This window comes from Diadema antillarum, unplaced genomic scaffold, assembly GCF_040938485.1.
Source record: "Diadema antillarum isolate AM-2024a unplaced genomic scaffold, OU_Dant_1.0 seq00000009_RagTag, whole genome shotgun sequence".
Lineage (NCBI taxonomy): Eukaryota > Metazoa > Echinodermata > Echinoidea > Diadematoida > Diadematidae > Diadema > Diadema antillarum.
The window spans coordinates 555,189-576,554 of NW_027271131.1; the positions used below are offsets into that span (position 1 = coordinate 555,189).

The window sequence follows — 21,366 nt, forward strand, 5'->3', positions numbered from 1 at the left end:
TTTTTTAATGCGTTTTTTTTTTTCATGTTGTCACCCGACCAGCTTTGTTTCATCTTCACGTTTCTAATTCATCCCTAATGATGTTTGCCGAGATGTCGTCGCCCCATTTGTTCTTGTTTTATTTCTGCTGTTTTGTTTACAATGTTCTTTGTTTGTTTGTTTGGTTTTTTTTTCAAAAACATGCGTCACTTGAAGAGTGTATAGAAAAATAAAAGTAACCAAAGTAGGGTGAGGAACCGCTCGTGGCATTGATAAGTTCTAAATACATGCATGGACCTAACAGGTCCATGAGTAACCACATCTTGCACTTTGAATGAATGTGTTTGAAGCCCGCTTGCTCCCACGAACCCACCCTGACGAGGCAATTTGGGCCTCCCTCGCGCCCGCTACGTACGATTGGTACGAATGTAACACACTACACACACACGTACACACTAGCACCGGGCCCCCAATACAAGACCTCCGCCTCCGAACGAACGATGCGGAAGCAGGTATGATTACCTTTTATCATGAAATTTAATTCGATCTACTAAGCGTAACTTTTGCATTGTCATTCTCGGCTTCCAACAAATGCTGAACAGTGTTTCTTTTGTGTCAAATGTGTGATAAACGATGTTGTTTACTTTTCGGGGGGATAGCGACCACTTTTAAGAAGGTACTATGATGTGTGGTCCCATCTATATGCAAGCATGTAGTGCTCAAGCCAAGGTAAGGCCTCAATATACTCTATCTAGAATCTATGGCTAAATACACATTTGTCTCTGCTACAGGACTCGCGGAAGTCGCTTCGCTCGGCGGTTGGTCGGGCTAATCAGGGTCCAGCTCGAGCTGACATAAAAAAATGCTAACGTTAGATTATAACTGGTAATATGCAAGTATCTGCTGGCGCCCGCCCGCCCCGCAACTTAGAATATCTTTGATTTCTTTGAGTGAGTTGTGAACTTGTGACTTTGTCGTGTGTTTTAACACAAATGTAAATTCTACCAAGTGGGCCCAGCCCCAGAAGTAGAAGACTGGTCTCTGGTCTGATTCTAGACACTCAAAGATCAATCTATAAACTAACCTGCATTATGTGTTATTGGCTTTTTTAAGATTAAAGTTTGAAGATAATGTGTGAAAACAGTGTGTGGTCTTCATACAGCTACAGTAAACATGTAAAGAAGTGATCAGTAAAGTATTTAGGCATGATGGGGCAAGAGTGATATATCCTAATTCAGGGCTCCACACTAATTTTTTTTTTTTTTCGGTGGCCCGATGGGGCCACAGAAATCATCAATTTCAAATTTTTGGTGGCCCACGAGAAAAATTTGGTGTCCCGAAAAAAAACAATAAAAAACATTAAAAATCCTGTTTTTTTTTTTTTTTTGATGAGTCAAATATTCAAGTTTTATCATAGTAAGAATTGGAAGCTGGACATATCTACTCATAAATAAACCTCAAGAAACTCGCAACACTCACTCTCAGGCACTCATTTAATCCTTTTCATCCATCCTGTAAACTAATGTAACTGCTGATTTCCGGCACAAAAAGTTACAAATTTATTGACATATTTTTCAACAACTTTTGGTGGCCCATGGTGGGCCACCAAATTTGCCTTTTTTTAAAATTTGGTGGCCCGACTTTCCTTTTTGGTGGCCCCAGGCCACCGGGCCACCGTTAGTGTAGAGCCCTGCCTAACTAATAGCCAGGTAAAATAGTCTATGTGCAAAATGAGAGGAACACATGTCAAGCAATTTGTTTTGCACTTTGCGAGTTCTATAACACCTGTCTGATCCCTTAATATGCATAAACAACAACTAATTCTAGTATCACCACAGTCCCCATCCCCAAATCAAATGTTCTGCTTTCTATCAACAAGTGGTGTGATGGGATAGCATATGTTTTTGAAGCAAACCACTTTGCATTAGAATTGTTGGCCATGATCACAGTTTCCTGCATATTCTTTATCATATTTTTGATTGAAGCATTAAAGGTCTGGACAGTCATCCCTTTGAAGAAAAATCACATAAAGTGAAATCAAGATGACTGCCATTCGGCACACACTGCAAAGGGATGTCTTCCTGCCCAATGATGAGCGGTTAATCGGGGTTGTCCACGTCTCCAAGGCTGGGAAGAAAAAGAAAGTCAGCTTCTTGTGTGCTACAGGTAAGAAACTTGATGTGCTTCAGGGGGTCAATTTAATTTATAAAATCACATGCTAAGATAATGTCAAATGTAGCAGTAGAATGGAGTGAGACAGGAAACCAAGATTGATACTCTAGTTCTCCACTGACTTAAGCCAGAAACATATGTGAACCAGTAAGTAAATTTTATTGCAGATACTAAGTAAATTTGATTATAGATATTCTATTGGCATGCAGTATGTTTCTGAGTGAGAAGTCATATCTATGATAGTGTTTGTAATCTTTTCTCAAGGTTCATGTGGATGACATATATCTCTGGACTTTTTTGTAGCAAAAGCAAATGTCTGCAAGAACCAGTGCTGTGGTAAGGCCATTTTTGTAAGTGGGTTAAGGTCATTATGTTTGTGAACCAGAGTCCCATTTCATGAAAAGTTAATATGATGGCAACTCTTGTTGGAATGGCAATTGTCATGGTAACAACAAGAATCTTGCTTCCTGATCGGCTGTTGCGATTTGAAGTTGCCATTTCAGCAGGAGTTGCCACCCCAACATCTTTTATAAAATGAGGCCCAGGTCATTCTGTTAGGATGTAATCTTTACTAATTTCCAACTATTATTTTTCCCTTTCAGTAACAACCGATCAGCCCGCCCAGGTGTTCCTTCACAAGGTAAAGAAGACAGACAAAGATGCGTTCAAGAAGAGGCAGTCATGGCCCCTGGCAGAGCTGAAAATATGTGATGGGAAAGATCCAGTTATTGTGAGTGAAATCTTTGTGTTTTCATCTGTCTTATGTAGACATGTCAAGAGTGGTTTCATGGATTTTGTCAAGAATAAAATCCCAGCAGTGTTTCATACACAATTTTGTACCTAGCTTTTGACCAAAAGGCATGAGATGTTTTGATTTTCATACAGTTGCTATCACATGTTTTGACCTAAATGTTTTACTTAACAAGAGGGAAACTGTGCCAAAGTGTCAACTCGCATCATTTTGGCAGTTTCCAAGACAGATTTTGAGAAGAGAAGCTACATGATCAATAGAGGTTCTTCACGGGAAACCTGTGTAATGCAAGCAGTTATTCAATGAAGCCTTCAGCAAACCTCACAAATAATAAAGTGCTGGTAATACATATCACTTGTATGACAAAACTGTGTATCTAAAATATTGGTGAAAATCATTTTTTTTTCTAGGTATCTCACATTTTCTGTTAAAAAAAAACCACATAAAAACAAGCAAACATCTTTGTGAGTTGTCAAAATATGTCAAGGACATTATGTTCTAATACTTCTTAAAATCAGCGTAAATCTATTCTTCATAGAAATTTAAATTTTACAAAGGGTTATAAAATCTTTGGTGTGAATAGGGATGACATGTGACCCAAGAGGAGTATATTTAGTGTACCATTGGGACACAGCACTTTGACTCCCTGTTTTCTTATGGCGTTGCAGGACGTTCCAGAATTTGATCTCCACTTCGAGAAAGTCTACAAGTGGATTGCAAGCAATGTTGCTGAGAAAAATGCATTTATATCATCATTATGGAAGGTAAAATTCATCTTTTTTTCCTTATTGCAAGGTAAAGGGCCATGAAAGAAGTATAATAGTACATATACATATCGCTTTATCTACCTTGAGCATAGCATGTGTAGCAAGCGTATAATTATGTCAAAGGTGTGTTTTGCATTCGTGTCATAATCAAATCAGGCTAAGGCTTTCAATAAAATATGTCTGCTACAATTTTGCATCTCCTAGAAAACCACCACATTGAACAGGCTGTTGAATTAATTTGTTTAGTGCCAATTAAAGTCGGACGATCGTCACCCCTAATGGTACGTTATTCCTCCAAACGAACGAAATTTGTGCATACAATTGCGCAATGCCAGACTGCAGTGCTATCCATAAACGTGTGGGACAATGCTGCCACTGAGACACGTGTGTGTGTGTGTGTGTGTGTGTGTGTTTGTATGCATCATACACAAACAGTATGACCACGAGCTGCGGTGATTGGAGGAAGAGAGGCCAGAAGACGCTTGACTCTTTTGGCCTCTCTTCATGCGCATGCACACTGTGAGTGTGCGTCCATTCGGATCCCTTCGGAAGCTCGCGTGGCTTGGACAGCCATTTTGGGTCTGGTGAATTTTAGACCAGTGTGTGTTCGCTGACCCATTGAGCCAGCGCTATTCTCATTCGGTGTCACGACATTTGATACAGAACAGGGGGAGGCAGCGTGTTGCATTCCTCTCCGTGCCGCACAAACCACTTCCCACGATTGTAAGGCTTTAAGTGTTGTAATGTGTGTGTGTGTGTGAGGCAGATTTCCAGGTGAAGAAACAGGTAAATTTTTTCTTTCCAAGTACCACTACAATGCCTTGTATGTAAGGATGAAATCTGTGATTAGGAGGACCTGCATTTAATCACTTGCTGTTTTCTCTTACAGCTTAGCCAGCGCTACCTGAAACAACTCAAGAAACCAGATTTCAACAACGTGAAGTCAGCTCTACTCGAGGGTAAGCTTTGTGTTCCTGAATGTTATCAATCGGAGGTATCATTTTACTGCATGTGAGACACATTACAAAATATCCACAAATATATCTGTATAAATTTTGTAATATCCAATAGTCAATTGTCAATCTTGTCAATGTGTCTCGGCCCATCGAAGACGGACTGAGTTTTTCGTAACACACATTTCCCAGTTGCCCCAGCCTGAGAATACTTGGTACTAGTCTTCAACATTGATAAAATGTTGATAGACATGAATAAACTGTAGCCATGCTCTCCTGAATCGCCAAATAAATGGACATTGATCAGTAGTTTGTATGGCTAGTTGGTATCATCTTTCCATTTTATAAGTCGAAATCCAGTCTACCCTCTATTTGTCCCTTATATTTGAGGCCCTCTGTAACGGTCATGGTGTAGACTTAACAGATGTGAGATGAATGTGTATGATAAACAGTCTATTGATGATTTCTTTTATCTCTTCTACTGTAATTGCCTGTGGAAACAATCTGTGTCTACTTTGACCTTATTCTTATGTGTTCCATGTTGCTTTAGAACAGTCACTTTGCACTTGAAATGCTTGCATGTATTGAGAGAGAAAAGAAGAGAAAGGTATGGAGCATAAATATCAGGGATTTATGCTAAAAATTTGTGTTTGAAGGAGGTGTTTCAATCTTGTCAGTGTCATGAGTTATAGTGATTAGTGAGTGACAGTTAGTCAGTACTTACTAAGGAAATGAAACAATCTGTTTAATGGTCACTCTGTCTCCAGAATATGTATCTGTCGACCTAGCCAGGGTGGCCCAGTCCGAGGACGATCTCGCCAGCGATGACTACCAGGCTCTCTCGACCAGGGAGGAAGCGGACTTGGAGCGCATGATGGACGAGTGCGAGTTTGCCATCGGCAACGCCGAGGCATTCATCGAGCGACTAGCCAATGATCTGTCAGTTCTTGATGGGGTATGTAGTCGTGTCAGATGCTCCTTGTACTGCGAGATGAATGGTGTGACAGAATGTATCAATAGCACAATCTTGCTGCATTTTGTAAAGTGGAATGACGGGGTGCTATTCATATTTTGACTAATTCTAAAAATTGTACAGAAACTATCGGATGTGTTTACCACTCCCCCATAGTAATGATCACTCTCTTTAATGATAGTACTTCTCTTGCTGGGATAATGATTCTTAGAGGTACTTTTTTTTTTTTTTTTTGGTTTTCAGCTGTTTTGCTACACTTTATTTTTAATGTATTCCTCCTACCCCTCTAAAGTCTATGACTGGAATCTGCTAATGATTTAAAGAAATAAGATATTTGACTCTCCTCTTTGTGTTACCTAAACTGTCTCGATGTTTATGCCCTGACCACCATGCAAAGTGTGTTCTCTAGAAACCACAGCAGGAAGGAGATACCGAAATAGGAAGATGGATGGATGTGACTTAAAAGGAACTGTATTATATCTGTACCAAACTGATGATTTCTTCTTCCAGGCCAACATCCACTCCATCATCGAGTCCCAGCAGGAGGTTGCTAGGCTGATGTTCCTCCTTGACGACAGTCTACGAGAGGTCAATAAGGTCGAATCCAGTCTCGACGAATATGACAAGATGCTTGAGGTATTAAAGACCATCTTATAGTTCATATGTACATACAGTCACAAATTTGTGTAATTCCAAGGCATATAGATATCTGTCCAACTGCTGCAGCATTATACAGCTTTATTTGCCAATTGGCTTTATGAATTATTGTATTTTTTTTTAGGTTTGATTTGACAGTTGCGTCCCATTAACAGCAAAAAAAGAAAAAAAACAACACACATGTTGATTAGCATTAGTGTTAATGGTCACATTCATCAAAGAGTCATCCATCCCCTACAAACTGATATTTCTTTCCTATTCATTCACAATCTGTCTGATAATCTCCCATCTTCTATTGACTCATAATTTCATGAAACATCTTGTCCCCTCATTATGGCACTTTGATCTACCCCTTTGATTCTGTTGTGTGTGTGTGCATACAATGCCACTCTAACTTTTCTGCACCTTGCTCATCCACACCCTTCTCCTCATCCCAACGCTTTTTTATTTCCTGATCCTTGTCTTTAACTCATGGCCTCCTTCTCATCCTATCCTCATCCTTTGCCTTTACACCCCCGCTACTCCTTTTCCTCTGGTGTGGGTTTCTCCTCATCTTTCGCTCTTGGCCTCATCCCATCCTTCCGCTCTTCATCCTTTCCATTCACTCCTCCCTCTTATCTTTTCCTCTTTTCTGTGCTGTGTTTCTTTTCATCTTTCCCTCCCATCCCCTCCCCCATCCTCTTTCTGTTCTTCTCTTCATCCTTTTCCTTTCACTCCCTCCTCCTACTCTTTTCCTCTTATATGTAGGTTTCTTTCATCTGTCCTACCCAGCTCCTCCCCTTCCTCTTTCTATTCTTCTCTTCATTCTTTTCCTTTACTCCTCCCACAACTCCTTTTGCTCTCATGTGAGTTTCTCCGAAACTTTCCTTCCTGGCTCCTCCCCATCCTCCTCCTCCTCCTCCTCCTCCCCCTCCCCATCCCCTCCTCCTCCTCCTCCTCCTCCTCCTCCCCTCCTCCTTCTCCTCCTCCTCCTCCTCCTCCTCCTCCTCCTTCTCCTCCTTCTCCTCCTCCACCTCCTCCTCCTCCTCCTCCTCCTCCCCATCCCCTCCTCCTCCTCCTCCTCCTCCTCCTCCTCCTCCTCTCCCTCCTCCTCCTCCTCCTCCTCCTCCTCCTCCTCCTCCTTCTCCTCCTCCTCCTCCTCCTCCCCATCCCCTCCTCCTCCTTTTCTTCCCTTCAACCTTTCCCTTCAACTCCTCCCACTTCTCTTTTTCATCTTGTTCCCCCCTCCCATGTCTTTGCCTCCCTGTTTCTCCCTATCCTTCTCTCCCATATTTTTGTAAAAACTAATCTTCCTCTTGCTCATGACCTTTGACCCCCAGGGAGTGCGGGTGCACATGGAGATCATGGAGCAGAAGGACTCGATGATCCAGATCCAGAGCCACAGCCACAGCCAGCTGCAGGAGGCGCTGGAGACCCTCATGAGGAAGCTGGACATGCCCCACAAGCAGCAGCTGGCCCTGCTGGACCGGAGTCTGGGCTCACCCGCCGGTATCATGGAGTGTACGGCCGCAGCCCAGACGCTCCAGGAGAAGATGGATGCTGAGCTCCTTCCAGGTGATTTACCCCAGAATCCCTGTGCCATTTGTCATATTAAAGACATTACAGTTATTGAGAGGTGTGATAATTACAGTTACCATCGCTAAAGGTAAAACATAGATTCCGTATGCCTGGAGAAACTGTCGATTTTTGGTCTAAAATGGACACACATGCGTAAGAAGTAGTGTGAAATGATGCTGTGATCACTCAATTTCAGTTGGGTGAACAACAGAAATGAGAAATGTTAGCCGAAAAGATACAGCAACAGTGTTTGAATCTGAGAACATGTCTGATCGTGGTTGCTATATAATGTTTTGCAATCGTATTATCGATAATCAACAAATTGGGCTGTGGTAGTATCCATCAATCTTCCACTCAAGAGTGAATTACATGGAGCTTGTTGGGAAATACTATTTTGTGGCATAATGGATGAGCATGTAACAATCTACCTACCCACCACTGATGGTGAGGTCTAAATCACTTCATACTGTGATCTATAAATATTCCAAACTGACCCATCATCCTGGCATATCGGATCAGCCAGACAAGTTTCTTGGTAGACCAATTCAATGGATACACTTACAGCAAGCAAATTCCAAATGATATTTATATTATATTGGATGGCTATGAATGGGATACCAGGGAATATTGCACGAGTTAGGGCCAATATTGCACGAATCGAAGATGAGTGCAATATTGACCCTAACGAGTGCAATATTCCCTGGTATTCCATGAATCAAGGCCATCCAATATAATTATTATCATCTATACAATCAAGTAAAGCAAGCTTAAACTGCACAAAATACCCGGCTTCTACTCGTCTTGGAAGTTGACTCGGCACTAAGTCACATCCCAGCGCTGAAAAGGGGAAGCCCCTAAAACTGCGTATGAAACAAACGACTAGCAAGATGTTTGTGCGCTTGTGAATTGTAACAAACTGACGCGCACTAGTAGCAAGCGATTGCGCATTCAGCAAGCGCTCGCGCAATAGACGAGACAGAATTGAATATGGTGTGATCACGAACGGCAAATAACAACGGTAACCTATGGTGAATTAATACGTTGGCCTATGCGTTTCGTTCAATATGCTCTGATATTGAACGGTAAAAATTGAGCGGACTGCAATATGCGTTTTTAATGCGCCGCTAAAACGTCCTATATAGATGATAATGAATGATACTGTCTGTTGATGTGCTTTTAAGTATAGAATATCATGGAAACCAGACTTGTGTGCAATTTTGATGTCTCAGTTCAGTGAGAATAGTCTCAGGGATTGTCTCAGAAAGATGTTTGCAACTATCATGTATGTTGCCCCAATTTGCAGTGGCCATTACAATCATGACTGTTTCATGGCTTTTGACACTGTAATTATTGCAGAGTTTGCCGCTCTCATCATTCTCACCCAGCTGGATTCTTGAAGATGTGTATGTACTAATAGTCAAGATGAAAGTTACAGTTCATCCTCAGCTCTCCTGCAAAGCTGTTGAGTTGTCGATGATTATGTGTTTGCAATGGTTACACTTGGGGGAAAAAGGGAACATGAACGATTCTTTTTCTAAATATCCAAGCCTTGATACTTGTGCACATGAACAATGTCTGATGATAATATATCATTTAAAATGAAAAAAATGTATCATTGGCAGGAACCCCCAAATCTTAAATTACAAGACTTTTCTTATACAAATATCAATCTGTTGAATCCTGTTTTTTATGTCAGTATCTTATTGTGCTGGTGGAATACAATTTGACGTGTTTGCTCACCACCAAGTAATCAAAGTCATTACGGGTATGAAAACAGTGTGGATAGCTAATGTGTATCGTAAAGGTACACAGACCTAATATTCAAGAGGGGGCTGTTTGATGGCATGATGATCATCGGCATCATCATTTCAAAGGTCGATGTAAAGCTAGTTAACTGTCAATAAGAATAGATCACATATTTACATGCAAGTTTCCGCACCTAGCTAGAAAGCAAACTTTGTCTTTGAAAGATTCATGCATAGGAGATGGAACCAGCTAAGGACAATGGCTGAATCATGATCAAAAGACAAATTCACAGTGATATTACTGTATACACCAAATATTTCGCGATGTTTTTATTCCTAAATTTCATGAGTCAAGTGCTATTAACAAATTCAAAAACAGACGAAAATGTCAACTCTGATCCCGACATGAATGTGCATGTGCACGCATGTATTTCTCTTAGTTCAGTACTGTACTCCACGTTTGCGAATTTAACCACTTACGAATTGTTGTGAAGTTCCAATTTGTGAAGAATTAGGCTCGCTAAATATATGGTGTACACAGTATTTCAACCACTTTTTGACTCACTGATCAAATTGGTTTTATTTGGACATTCAGATCATGGCAGGTGGGTGACCATATGTCCATGTACCTTCTTGAATCCTAGGTCTCTTTTCCATTTAATCTTTCTATGCCAATAATTTAAATATGCACAAATTTCATACACAAACCTATGGTCAGGAAATAAGCATGGCACACAAATGGTTAATAAGACTTGTGTCTGTCTTCTGTACCCTCTCCTTGTCATCAGGCATGGGGAAGATGCGAGCCGTGGTGGAGCAGAGAGAGCTGCTCACCAATCTCCAGGAGAAGTTTGCCCAGAGACTTGCCATCCACCTCAACAACATCTTCATCCAGCAGGTATCGTTATGGCAACAGGATCAGTTGGGATTGGGGGTGGTGGGCACTCGATCGATGTCAACCTCTTACAGGAGTGTATAGCCACAGAAAATTATTGTAATACACTGAAACCAAGGACAGAGTAATCTGTGCATCATGAAATGTAGAGCCAAGTAGTGTGTAGATCTATATGAAATCATTATTAATGATGATAGTAATTATGATAATGACGAAAATAGCATTTGTTTCCTTAATACATGTAGATAGCACCATATCACCATGTGGTTCTTAAAGCTGTTCTCAAAACAACATGTATTTTGAAAGTGTGAAATGAAAGTGTATATTCAGTGACATCACTGATTCTCTCTAGAACAGCCTTCTACTTAGATTAAACTGAACATAATCTGATCCCGAAGTGGTGATTGGTTGCAAGCCAGAAGGTTACAAACACAGAGGTTGAAAAAGACAAATGTATGAATGCCTTTTTGCATCAGTCAGTCGTCATTAGTGTCCATGTCATTGTTGTTGTTTTTGTTGTTTCCTCTAGGGTGCAGACATGAGCGAGATGATGAACACCTTGAGCTCCCGTCTCACCCTGCCGAAGCACCACACCTTCCACCGAGACCTAATCCCCTACGCCGAGCTCATGCAGTGGCTACGGAAGGCTGACAGAACCAGCTTCCTCCAGCTGGGAAAGGTACTGTAAAACATGATATTTTTGTGGCATGAAATTTTCGCGAATTGGAGCAGACGGTCTTTTTCGCGGCAGGAGCGTTTATGCGAAGTGTCTCTGGCATTCAATGCATATAGTGTAGATAAGAACTTTTGTGTGTGTTTGATTTTTTTCGAATCTTAGCTCTCTTAAAATTGGTAGAATTGAAATGCACATGAACATTCCTCATTTTGCAGTGTGATCCATCACACTGCGTATCTATGTCAAAGTCTGTGGACTGAGCTTGACCTTCACAAAAACATAAACAATAAGATCTACTACTACCTCAAATCCAAGAATCTTCAAGAAACCTGTCGAAATTTTCAAGTGTGGCTTTTGTAGCAACATCCCCGCGTTATGTTACGAATATGGTGGTAACGTCATTGTGAATGTTTTTGACAGTGAGTGGGCACCCATTGCATCGTAATAATAGTGTCACGGGAAGAGTTATCCTAAAGGTGCATGGTCCCAGTGTTTTAGTCAAATGCGTACTCGGGCGCCGGAGCGAGTTTCCTATAGAGACCTACGCTATTGACTCCTCTTTAGTGCTTACGCTGTGGCCCACTTCCCCGAGTCCGAAGAAGTCCGATTCACTATAGTCAGTGGTCCGATCACAGTTTGGCTCATGATTCGGCTGAGGGGAATGACAGCTTCAGCAAACTTCTTTTGTGATGTCATAATAAGAAGCACATATGCATGCACCCTGGCACTACTACAGACTGTGCGATGCGCAGAGACGACAACAAAGACAATGTTACTTAGCAACACCTACGCACTTTACTCTTGATGACAGCTCAGCTTTGGTAATCTTTGTATCAATGCTAATGGTGATAGGCAGTATCATCAACAGCAGCCTGTACACTACCGGGACTATGCACCTTTAACTTTTGTCTTCCTGAACACTGTGTCTAGTTTCTCTAAGAAGTCTCAGATACGTCACTTTGATTTTAACAAGTTTGTTCAAACCAAAATTTTTTTACCTCCAATTTTGCACTTTATTCATGGTTGCTATATTTTAACATATCTTTAGAGTTATATACATGCTTTTACACTGTGTTTGTGAGAGTTATGATATTGATGTCTCTTATGAATTATTTCAGATCTATACAGACAACTTGAAGAAAGTCTACGAGCGGGAGCTCAAAGACTTCTACGAGAGAGCCCGACATGTGATCCTTTCAAAGGCCAAGGCAGCCGAGACAAAGAAGTTTGGCTCCAAGGGGGACAAGGGAAGTGCCACGCCCGACCCCCCGAGAATGGGGACCAAGGGGATCAAGAGCGCCCCCTCCCTGCAGGAATTCTCCGCGGGGCTCCGGGCTACAGAGTCTGATCTCAGCGACAAACAAAGATTTGACATGGTAAGTGTTCCCATCATTGTCACAGTCCAACTACACCCTTTTAATCTTTTCTTTAATTGGAGCATTGTGATGGGTTGGATAAGACACTGGAACTACAGATTCAAAGAGACATTACAATTGTTGAGAGGTATGTTTATGTAAGTTATTATATTTAACCACTTAAATGCTCTCAGATGTTCCGCATGCGGGTCAACATTGAAAACTGCAAATTGAATGTTACAATTTTGGATGTGCCGTAAGAATCATCGAAACCGCACTGCTATGCAGTTGATGTGCAATTTTGAGGTCTCTGTTCAGTGTTATGGTCCATGTGTTCACATAACTTCATGGTCTCACTGCTTCCTTTCAATCTTTTCAAACTTTAATTCATTTTAAGTTGAATTTAAATCCTATCCAGTTCAATCGTATTTAAAGACAGAAATGTCTCAACCACTTTCAAGATGTAAAAATGGGTATCTTGCAATGACAGGATAAAATTGATATAGTCTACAGGGCCTTCACTAAGCTCAATTCTGTCACACTGAAGAGGCTACCCAGGTTATATAGACTTTATGTAATTTCTAAAATTTTGATGTTACGCCATAATTAGATGTTTTTTTCAAATAAATAGAATGGACAAGATAAAGCTAGATTGTGTATGCAGGCTTTGGAAAAAAGCAAGGAGGAGTTGGTCATGTAATAAATGAATCATTATGTATGTCTTCTTGTTTATCATTTTCCTCCACAAGGTATTCACACAGCTACTGAATGAGATTCAACCCATGTGCAATGCTGAGCAGGATTTCTGCACCAAGTTCTTTGGTTATGGGCTGGACCTGGAAGGAACAGTGAGTAAATTGGAACAGGGAGACTTGTCAGGGGGAAGGGGGGCATTCTTCAGCCGGGATGTGAAATAGAAAGACTTGTAATTTTACATATCAGTATGCAAGCTTTGCTCTAACATTTACCTTGCAAGGAGCAAAAACTCCATTGGCATTTGTGCCATTATTTTACATAATTGTATGCATATTTTGTTTGTTTTGTTTACATCTTCCATGTACTGTATGCCATGTTCCTATTCAACATCACACGCAATCAGAGATTATATGCTCGTGCAAATTTATTTAAAAGATTAAAGATATAATGACTGTATGTTGTTGATTGTCTAAAGATTGCCTACTCAGGTTTCTCTAGTTTCTGATTTGTGTCAAACTACATAGTGGTGTTGTGATTGCCTAACAATTAACCCCCTCTTTACAGTATACAAATAATGACTGCTATGAGGGGCACAGTTAAAATTATGGGCCCAAGGTGATGTGAAAACCGCAACTATGCCCGAAACGAAGCTGAGGGCATGGTTATGGTTTTCACATCACCGAGAGCCTACATAATTTTAACTGTACCCCCGAATATCAAGCAGTCATTATTTGTTTTATATACCGAAAATATAGATTCCGAAATATAGATACCGAAAATATAGATTCTAGTCTCTTTTACAGCACTCGTAATCAATGCTGATCGACAGTGCGGCGGTCATATCATTGGTGCGTACACAGTGATCATCTATATGTACAGTGTACATGTACTACCGTAACAAAGTAACGGGGTTGCGACTGTCTCCAAACCAGTCCGCTAGTCTCTTTTACAGCACGCTGATTGAATGCGCGGCGGTCGTATCATTGGTGCGTAAATATGAGCGATCTATGTGTATGGGGTCGCGACCGTCTCCAAACCTATTTACTAACTGTGCCCGGGCCCCGGTCACAGTAACTCAAAAATAGGGCACAGTTATTTTCATGACTCCCCTTTTAACCAATCAGATGAGAGGATTCTAGAAATGAGGTATATAATACCTTTTATATCCTGGGCTTTACACTGTGGGGAACTTACATTTCAGAGATATTGCTCTGTCTGTAGGAATTTGAAATTGACTGAAATATACTTCTTGTCTTCCTTTATCATACGTCCTTCTTTGCTATTGTCAGGTTTGTTAACAGATATTTTTTTTTTTTTCATGAATAGTACGGATTTGATAGTTAACCTGAGTCTACATCTCACCACAACTTAGAGAAAAAAAACAACAACAAGTATGTTAAGGGAAATGCTGTACAAGCTGAAATGAATGTGAATTAACTTTAGACTCCAAATGTGTGATGATCATTGGAAGATTTGCATTGTCTATCTTATTCCTATTTGTATTTCATTTCAGTGTGAGATTCTTTCTTTTTTTTTTTACAGGTCTATGATCTCTATTTGTGTTTGCCTATGGTTTTAGTTAATTCTATTTTTTCCATTGGTATTTTCTCCTTTCTTCTTTCAATATTTGTAAGATTTAAGTCAAATCAGGATGATTAAATGTGCAACGCTGCACACTGGCACTGGTCTGACGGTCCCAGACCAGTAAAAATCACTGTCGGACCAGCAACTTTTAAGGGATTGCTAAATTTACTGGTCTGACATGACAGGTAAAATAGAAATTACATTGTAGGGGCCAGTTGAAAAAAAAAAAACACACACACAAAAAAAAACAAAACCCAGGACCAGTAAATTTAAGGTTTGGACCGATAGTAAAAATAGGTTAGTGTACAGCCCTTAAATATGATTTCTCTTCTCCCTCTCTGTCTCCCTTTCCACCATAAAGGATGCAGAATACTTCCCAATGGCTGACCAAGTTGATGGGGGCATGTTCAGCAGACAGAGGAAGCAAGTCGGACCAGAGTAAGGCGTCAATATAATTACATAGCACTTCAGTCAATGGTCAAGGGTGCAATTAGTTAACCTGAACACACCCAACCTTAGTCTGGTCTATGACCCAGTCTGTCTAGCAAGCACTCCTGCCAGCGTCTTGTGCCAACAGGGTGGCAAGGATGTTGGTTTGAGGTTCCTGCTGTATCCTAGCACAAGGCACTACCCCCATCCTCTGCACAGGACTGTTTAGTTTAGTTTAGCACAAAGGCTCTTCTTTTTTGGTCATTTTTTTCTCCCATGCCCTGTCCCAGATGTGGCTGAAAGAATCATGTTTCAGGTTGTTCATCAGTTCGTTCATTCCTCCCCAGATCTAATTAATATGATGTAAAAAGAACCTTGGGTGGATTTTCATGATACTTTGCCCAGGATTGCTACATGAGATGTAGATGGGCTTACTCGAGTGTAGGCAAATCTGTGATTGTCAAATGTCAGATGTCACTGTACTTTAATTTAAAGTGTCATCCTTGTCCAGATCACATTATTGACCCATTCTTTGCAAACAATCTGCAATCTGCTACTACTTTGTGTCCTGTTTCACAACCGCATGTGAAATACCTATGCTGCAGAGTCACATGGTTCTGTGTAGAAACTTGAGATTAAGGCTTGAATCAAGACTAATGGAAAAAAAGGAGAAGGGATGGTATTTTATCTTTTTTTTTTCTTTTCCTTTCTGCATGCTTCAGCACATAAGAGGAAAAGTATCAGAATACACACTGTGCAGAAATGAAGCAGGTCCATTTCACTTTCACGCAGTACACACATACATAAATATCTACATAAAAGATCCGGTCACATCACAGTTTACTGTTCAAGAGGAATCTGTGATTTGTAGTAATTATCCATGGCAGCCACAAGTTGTTGTTGGGTGCCCAGCCTCTATGAGTCAATCACTTCCCTCACTTAGCACGCTGCCCACTCACAGTGGTGTGCTGTTTGCTCTGCCAGAAAGAATCAGATTATATTTAATTTTCTCTCCATCATATGGAGAAGAGATTTCGTCTTTTCTCACGAGGATGATCCCTGCACATGTCAAGCTTCTCCCTCCCCTTCCCTCTCTCCACGCTAACCTCAAGGTATCACCTCAGGGTACCATGTCAAGGTACCATGTCAAACTAACAATGTCCCTTGATGTGAACTAACCCCAAACTGCTAGCTTTACAACTGATTCCCCTCTCTCCTTCCTGGAAGTATTATAAATGTTGATACCATCTCTTTCTGACCCCAATTAATCTCAGGAAATCTCGAACCAAAGATAAATCACTAATTACAATGGTGTGAGACACACTCCTTTCCATATTTCCTTTCCCTTGAGTGACTAATTGAACTTTTTTTTGCAAGTTCTGATGTACCTCTTGCTTACATTGTATTATCTTGACATCTGCCACTTAGTGTATCAAAACTGTGTATTGTATGGAAATACAATTATTGTATGGAAATACAATTATTGTATGGAAATACAATTTTGTATTTCCTTTTCCACTGTTCCAACATTTTATGGAAAATATCATATATGAGAAAAGATGTTTATAGATATCTGAAATTTTTAAAATTGAAGATTTCTAAGTGCCAGTTTAGTAAGAATATTTTTCAATTAAGTTAGATCAAATTTGAGCAATGATTTCAATATCAATTCGATTCAATTCAATTCAGTGTGAGGGATATTACAAGTACAAAAAAGTCGTAACATTGTGACTGCTTACCACAGGAATTTTTGTGGTAGTTGTGGTCAAACATTGCCAAAACACAATTTGTCTTGAATTTGCATAAAGTAATCAACTTCTCAGGTCGTGGAGAACATCAAATGTGAAATATATCCACAATACATATGGAGCATATATCTTATGTCTTTTGACAGTGGATGAAATTTAATTCACTGAAAATCACTGTCACTTGACCAAGTCTATTTCTTCATCATAGCAATGAATCATCATATAAGATGGCTTAGAAACCATATTCAAATGATCAAATCTCGTCAGATATTGCCCAAATATCATTAAATTGTTTTTGTAATTTCATTGCCTTCGTGCTACATTCACTATGTCTTAAACTGATGTCATCAAAGACAAAGTTGAAGTCTGAAATATTTCAGAAAATGAAGTATTTTTGTCCTTAGTTTTTTTGTATTCTGTGTAATCAATGTTGATTTTGTAATTTTAGTTTAGGGTTGTTTTTATGCCTCCGCCACGAAGTGGTGCAGGAGGCATTATGTTTTCGGGTTGTCCGTCCGTCCGTCCGTCCGTCCTTCCGTCCGTCCGTCCGTCCGTCCTTCCGTCCGTCCGTCCTTCCGTCCGTCCGTAATGAATTTTGTGGACAGGGTAACTACCAAAACCTTTTGAGGTATCCTAATGAAACTTGGCATGTATGTGTATTAGGGGGTGAAGTTGTGCCTATCAACTTTTGGGTGCACATGCTCAAGGTCAAAGGTCAAAAGGTCAAGGTCAAATGCTTAAAATTTTACTATTTCCCCCATATCTATGCAATGCCTGAAGATATTTTCTTGAAACTTAGTGTATACATGTACTACCCAATTAAGATTCTCTGGTGAAAGTTTGGGGTCATGAGCTCAAAAGGTCAAAGGTCAAAAGGTCAAGTAAAATGTTAAAATTTCACTTTTTTCTCTGTATCTTGGAAATTGTTCAAGGTATCTTCATGGAACATAGTGTATATGCATCTACTGACTGGCAGTGGTTATCTAGGGAATTTAGGGTTCATGGGGTCAAAGGTCAGGGGTCAAAGGTCAAGGGCAATACTTCAAAATCTTACTATTTTCCTTATATTTATGCAATGCCAGCAGGATATATGTTTCTTTAAACTTCATGTATGCATGTCTAACCCAATAGAGATTCTCTGGGATTTTTTTGTTGCCAAGAAGGTTAAAGGTCAAAAGGTCAAAGATCAAGTGAAAGTGCTGAACTTACTTTTTTCTCCATATCTCGGAAGTGGCTCAAGTTATCTTGAAACTTAGTACATGCTGAATTTATGTATGTTCTGCCTGACAGTGCTTCTCTTATATATCAAAGGCCAGATGAAAATGATAACAATTTACTGTTCAATACAGAAATTGCGCTTTTTCTCCATACCTTGAAAATTACTCGGTGCATAAACTTATGAAATGGTCAAAGTCAAGTTAAAGTTCTTAAATCCCCAAATACATGCTCTCCTATTCATCCAATTAAACATAGGTCAAGGAAGGTAAGCATTCAATACATTTGTGACAAACATGTCATTTTGATATTTTGCCAATTTTGTGAAAATGTAATCACACATTGTCCACATGTACTATAGACCTATTAGGAGAATCATGCATTATGGCGGAGGCATACCAGTCGCCATAGCGACATTTCTAGTTGTGTTTTTGATGGGACAGGGAGAATAGTCGATAGAAACATTGTAAAACATATCCTTCAATGTAATGAATGAATTCATAAGATGTGTACATATGTTATACTCTGAGAGTAGAGGGTAGTGTACTACACATGTCATATATTTCATGCAGCTTGATTTTTTGATATGAGACAAAGTTAAGGAACTGTGATTTCATTTGATGATTGAACTTCAAATGATTCTGTCATTGGACAGTATTAAATATTTCTTGTTTTGCTAGTCAGCGTTCCTTTTTTTTCCCTACAAACTTCTCATATTATATGTTTTCCCCTTTGAAAGAATTAACAACTTTTTTTCTTCCTCAACTCATTATTTACCCTCCAAAAGTTTTGTTCATTTGCCTCAAGTCCTTTGTGATTTCATTTGCTTTTCTTCCCATCACTCGCTACACTGATTGCATGAATGATTTGGATCAATTTTGTGATCACCTTCGACTTATTCCTGTCCCTAGGGAAAAGAAGGGATGTGCATTAAACCCTGAGCTCAGGTAAGATATTATGCAGTTATTTGCAGTTTTACCACATCTGTCACTTTCTCTGAATTATTTATTCCCCGCAGCAAAACACTACTGTTCAGATTTCACATAAATCGACAGCACCATCATATTTCATATCACGTCATCAATATGATTTGCGTAACACGTTTTTAACATACAAATTGGATACATGAACTCGGTTCTTTGAAGCTCATATTGCTTCCACACTTGCTATGTTCCAGTTATATCAACATCACAGCACATGCCCATGTTTCTGTTGTTGTTGGTGTTGTTTTTTCAATGTTTGTTCATGTTTGAATGATTGTACCTCAGACAAATGAAGTGTGGTGTGATTGATGTTGCCCAAATAATGACTTGAAAGAAACCGACTTGCACGCAGTCAAGTGGGCATGCATTGTGAGCTGTTGTTTGAACAGTGAGATGTTGTGCCAAAGACACAGCCAAGCATGATATAAAAAAAAACACCAAAATGAGCAGATATTGAGGGTTGATGTGATTTTCTAAAGCATTCTCTCCCATGAGAAAGTGATTAAAGTTAGTGTTTAGGTCATCTGTAAGACTGAATGCTTTAAAGTTTTGCAAGCTAATTGCTGTTGCTGTAACAACAATCACAACACCAGCATTTTTGAAAGTCAAGCCCATGAACTGTTTCAAAATTGCTCATTATGTGGGTAATTTTTTCTCGACACCTATTTACAAAATCACCATGTAAGTTGTTAATGCCACTTTCACACTTGCACTAGCAAAACACTTTTCCTTTTGTTTTGTTTTTCATATTTTTGTCATGCTTCTTCTTGTCAAATGTTTTTTTTTTTCAAAATGCAACATTCTTGGGAAAAAAATTGGCAGAGTAAACAATTTGAAGTTGAAAATACATTTAGAGAAAAAAATAGTGAACATTTAGTAAGTAAGTAACCCCAAAGGAGAGCAAAAGTACTCTAGATACAGTGATGCAACTACTTTAGTCTTACAGCCTGATCATTTCATGCAAAAATGGGGTTTATTTACAAATTGTGTGACTAGGTTTCTCTCAGAAATAGGAAAAGATGTCCTCATGAATATGTCAATCCTTCATTCCACTTTTGGTTTGGTGTCTTCTACTTTTGTTCAAGTAAACTGAGGATATGTCTTTGTATTTGAGAGAATAGTTATTGAGGCATAAATCAATTTCTTGAAACAAAAAGTTTTTAACAACTTGTCTCTGTCATTTTTGTGTCTTCTTGAAATGTTTGAATGGTTTTTCTCAAAGTTCTCCACACTGTATATATATGTATCTTGTTTGACAGTTTGAACTGGCATGATTTTACATATGAATGCTCCTCCAAAGTCAACTGCACTAAATAGTACTAATCTTTGAGCAAGAACACAAAAATTCATAGTAAAGAGCCTTTGCTTATTTTGGAGATAAAGAATAACTACTCTGTGTAAATTGTCTGAGAGTACATTTTTGTCTGGTTTACCTCATCTAAATCAGAAACAATATGAAGATATTGCACTCATAAGCTCTGCTAGAATGTACTACAGCCATAGAGACCAATCATGTTCCTTTGTTATAAGCTACCATAGAATAGGTGAGAGATACGGTGCTGATTTGCAGACAAAGATCGACGTTCTTTTGATACAAGTGAACTTAGTTTCACGGACTGAAACTTTCTTTATTTACCATCAGAAACATATTTTTGTGTAAAATTGATACAGATATATATTCATACCCTTGACACTTTATCAGGAGGAAATTGTTCAGTGTAGGACGTTGACATATTTGTTCAATGCCAGTGTCTTCCAGACATTTTATAGCAGTTCTGGAAATGCCAATCTAGCAAGTGCATGGTGTTATGTACTGAAGGAACTTGCTTGCTTTGCTGTGGTCAGAATGCAAGCAATTAATCAGAGTTATCGTGTTTGCATTTCTGTGTGATGAATTCAAAAGTGAGATTGACGGAAAGGTTACTACGCGAGGACGAAGGTAAAGATTTTGAGTGTTAGATGCTGCTGGTTTCTGCTTATTTTTTTCTTGTGCCATTCCTTTCCATTTTCTTGTATACTTCTCCATTTGGATATCTCGCTTGCTTGCACTAACACACCACCACTGAGCCTCTTACATAAGACTTTGATTCACAAATGAATGTCCCATTCATTGCTTTTTAGCTATCAGACAGTTAAAATGGCTAAAGATTATAATCTGGGCATTTTGTTTGAATCAAAGTTTTATGTAACAGGGCTATGCTTTATATTTTGATGTGCTATCATATGCAAAT

The 21,366-nt window shown here is 39.5% G+C and overlaps 1 protein-coding gene across 1 annotated transcript in view; it reads left to right on the forward strand.

Moving 5' to 3' along the window:
- Positions 1-441: 441 nt before the first annotated feature.
- Positions 442-21,366, forward strand: part of LOC139725032 (exocyst complex component 1-like) — a 34,088-nt gene continuing 13,163 nt past the window's right edge. The window contains exons 1-15 of the mRNA XM_071636121.1: positions 442-491; positions 1,965-2,145; positions 2,754-2,881; positions 3,571-3,666; positions 4,559-4,628; positions 5,390-5,577; positions 6,106-6,231; positions 7,572-7,806; positions 10,343-10,452; positions 10,979-11,128; positions 12,244-12,501; positions 13,230-13,328; positions 15,122-15,198; positions 19,064-19,099; positions 21,039-21,074. Coding sequence (XP_071492222.1) covers positions 2,022-2,145; positions 2,754-2,881; positions 3,571-3,666; positions 4,559-4,628; positions 5,390-5,577; positions 6,106-6,231; positions 7,572-7,806; positions 10,343-10,452; positions 10,979-11,128; positions 12,244-12,501; positions 13,230-13,328; positions 15,122-15,198; positions 19,064-19,099; positions 21,039-21,074 — 1,733 coding nt within the window. The 5' untranslated portion in view covers positions 442-491; positions 1,965-2,021. The remainder of the gene's footprint in view (positions 492-1,964; positions 2,146-2,753; positions 2,882-3,570; positions 3,667-4,558; positions 4,629-5,389; positions 5,578-6,105; positions 6,232-7,571; positions 7,807-10,342; positions 10,453-10,978; positions 11,129-12,243; positions 12,502-13,229; positions 13,329-15,121; positions 15,199-19,063; positions 19,100-21,038; positions 21,075-21,366) is intronic.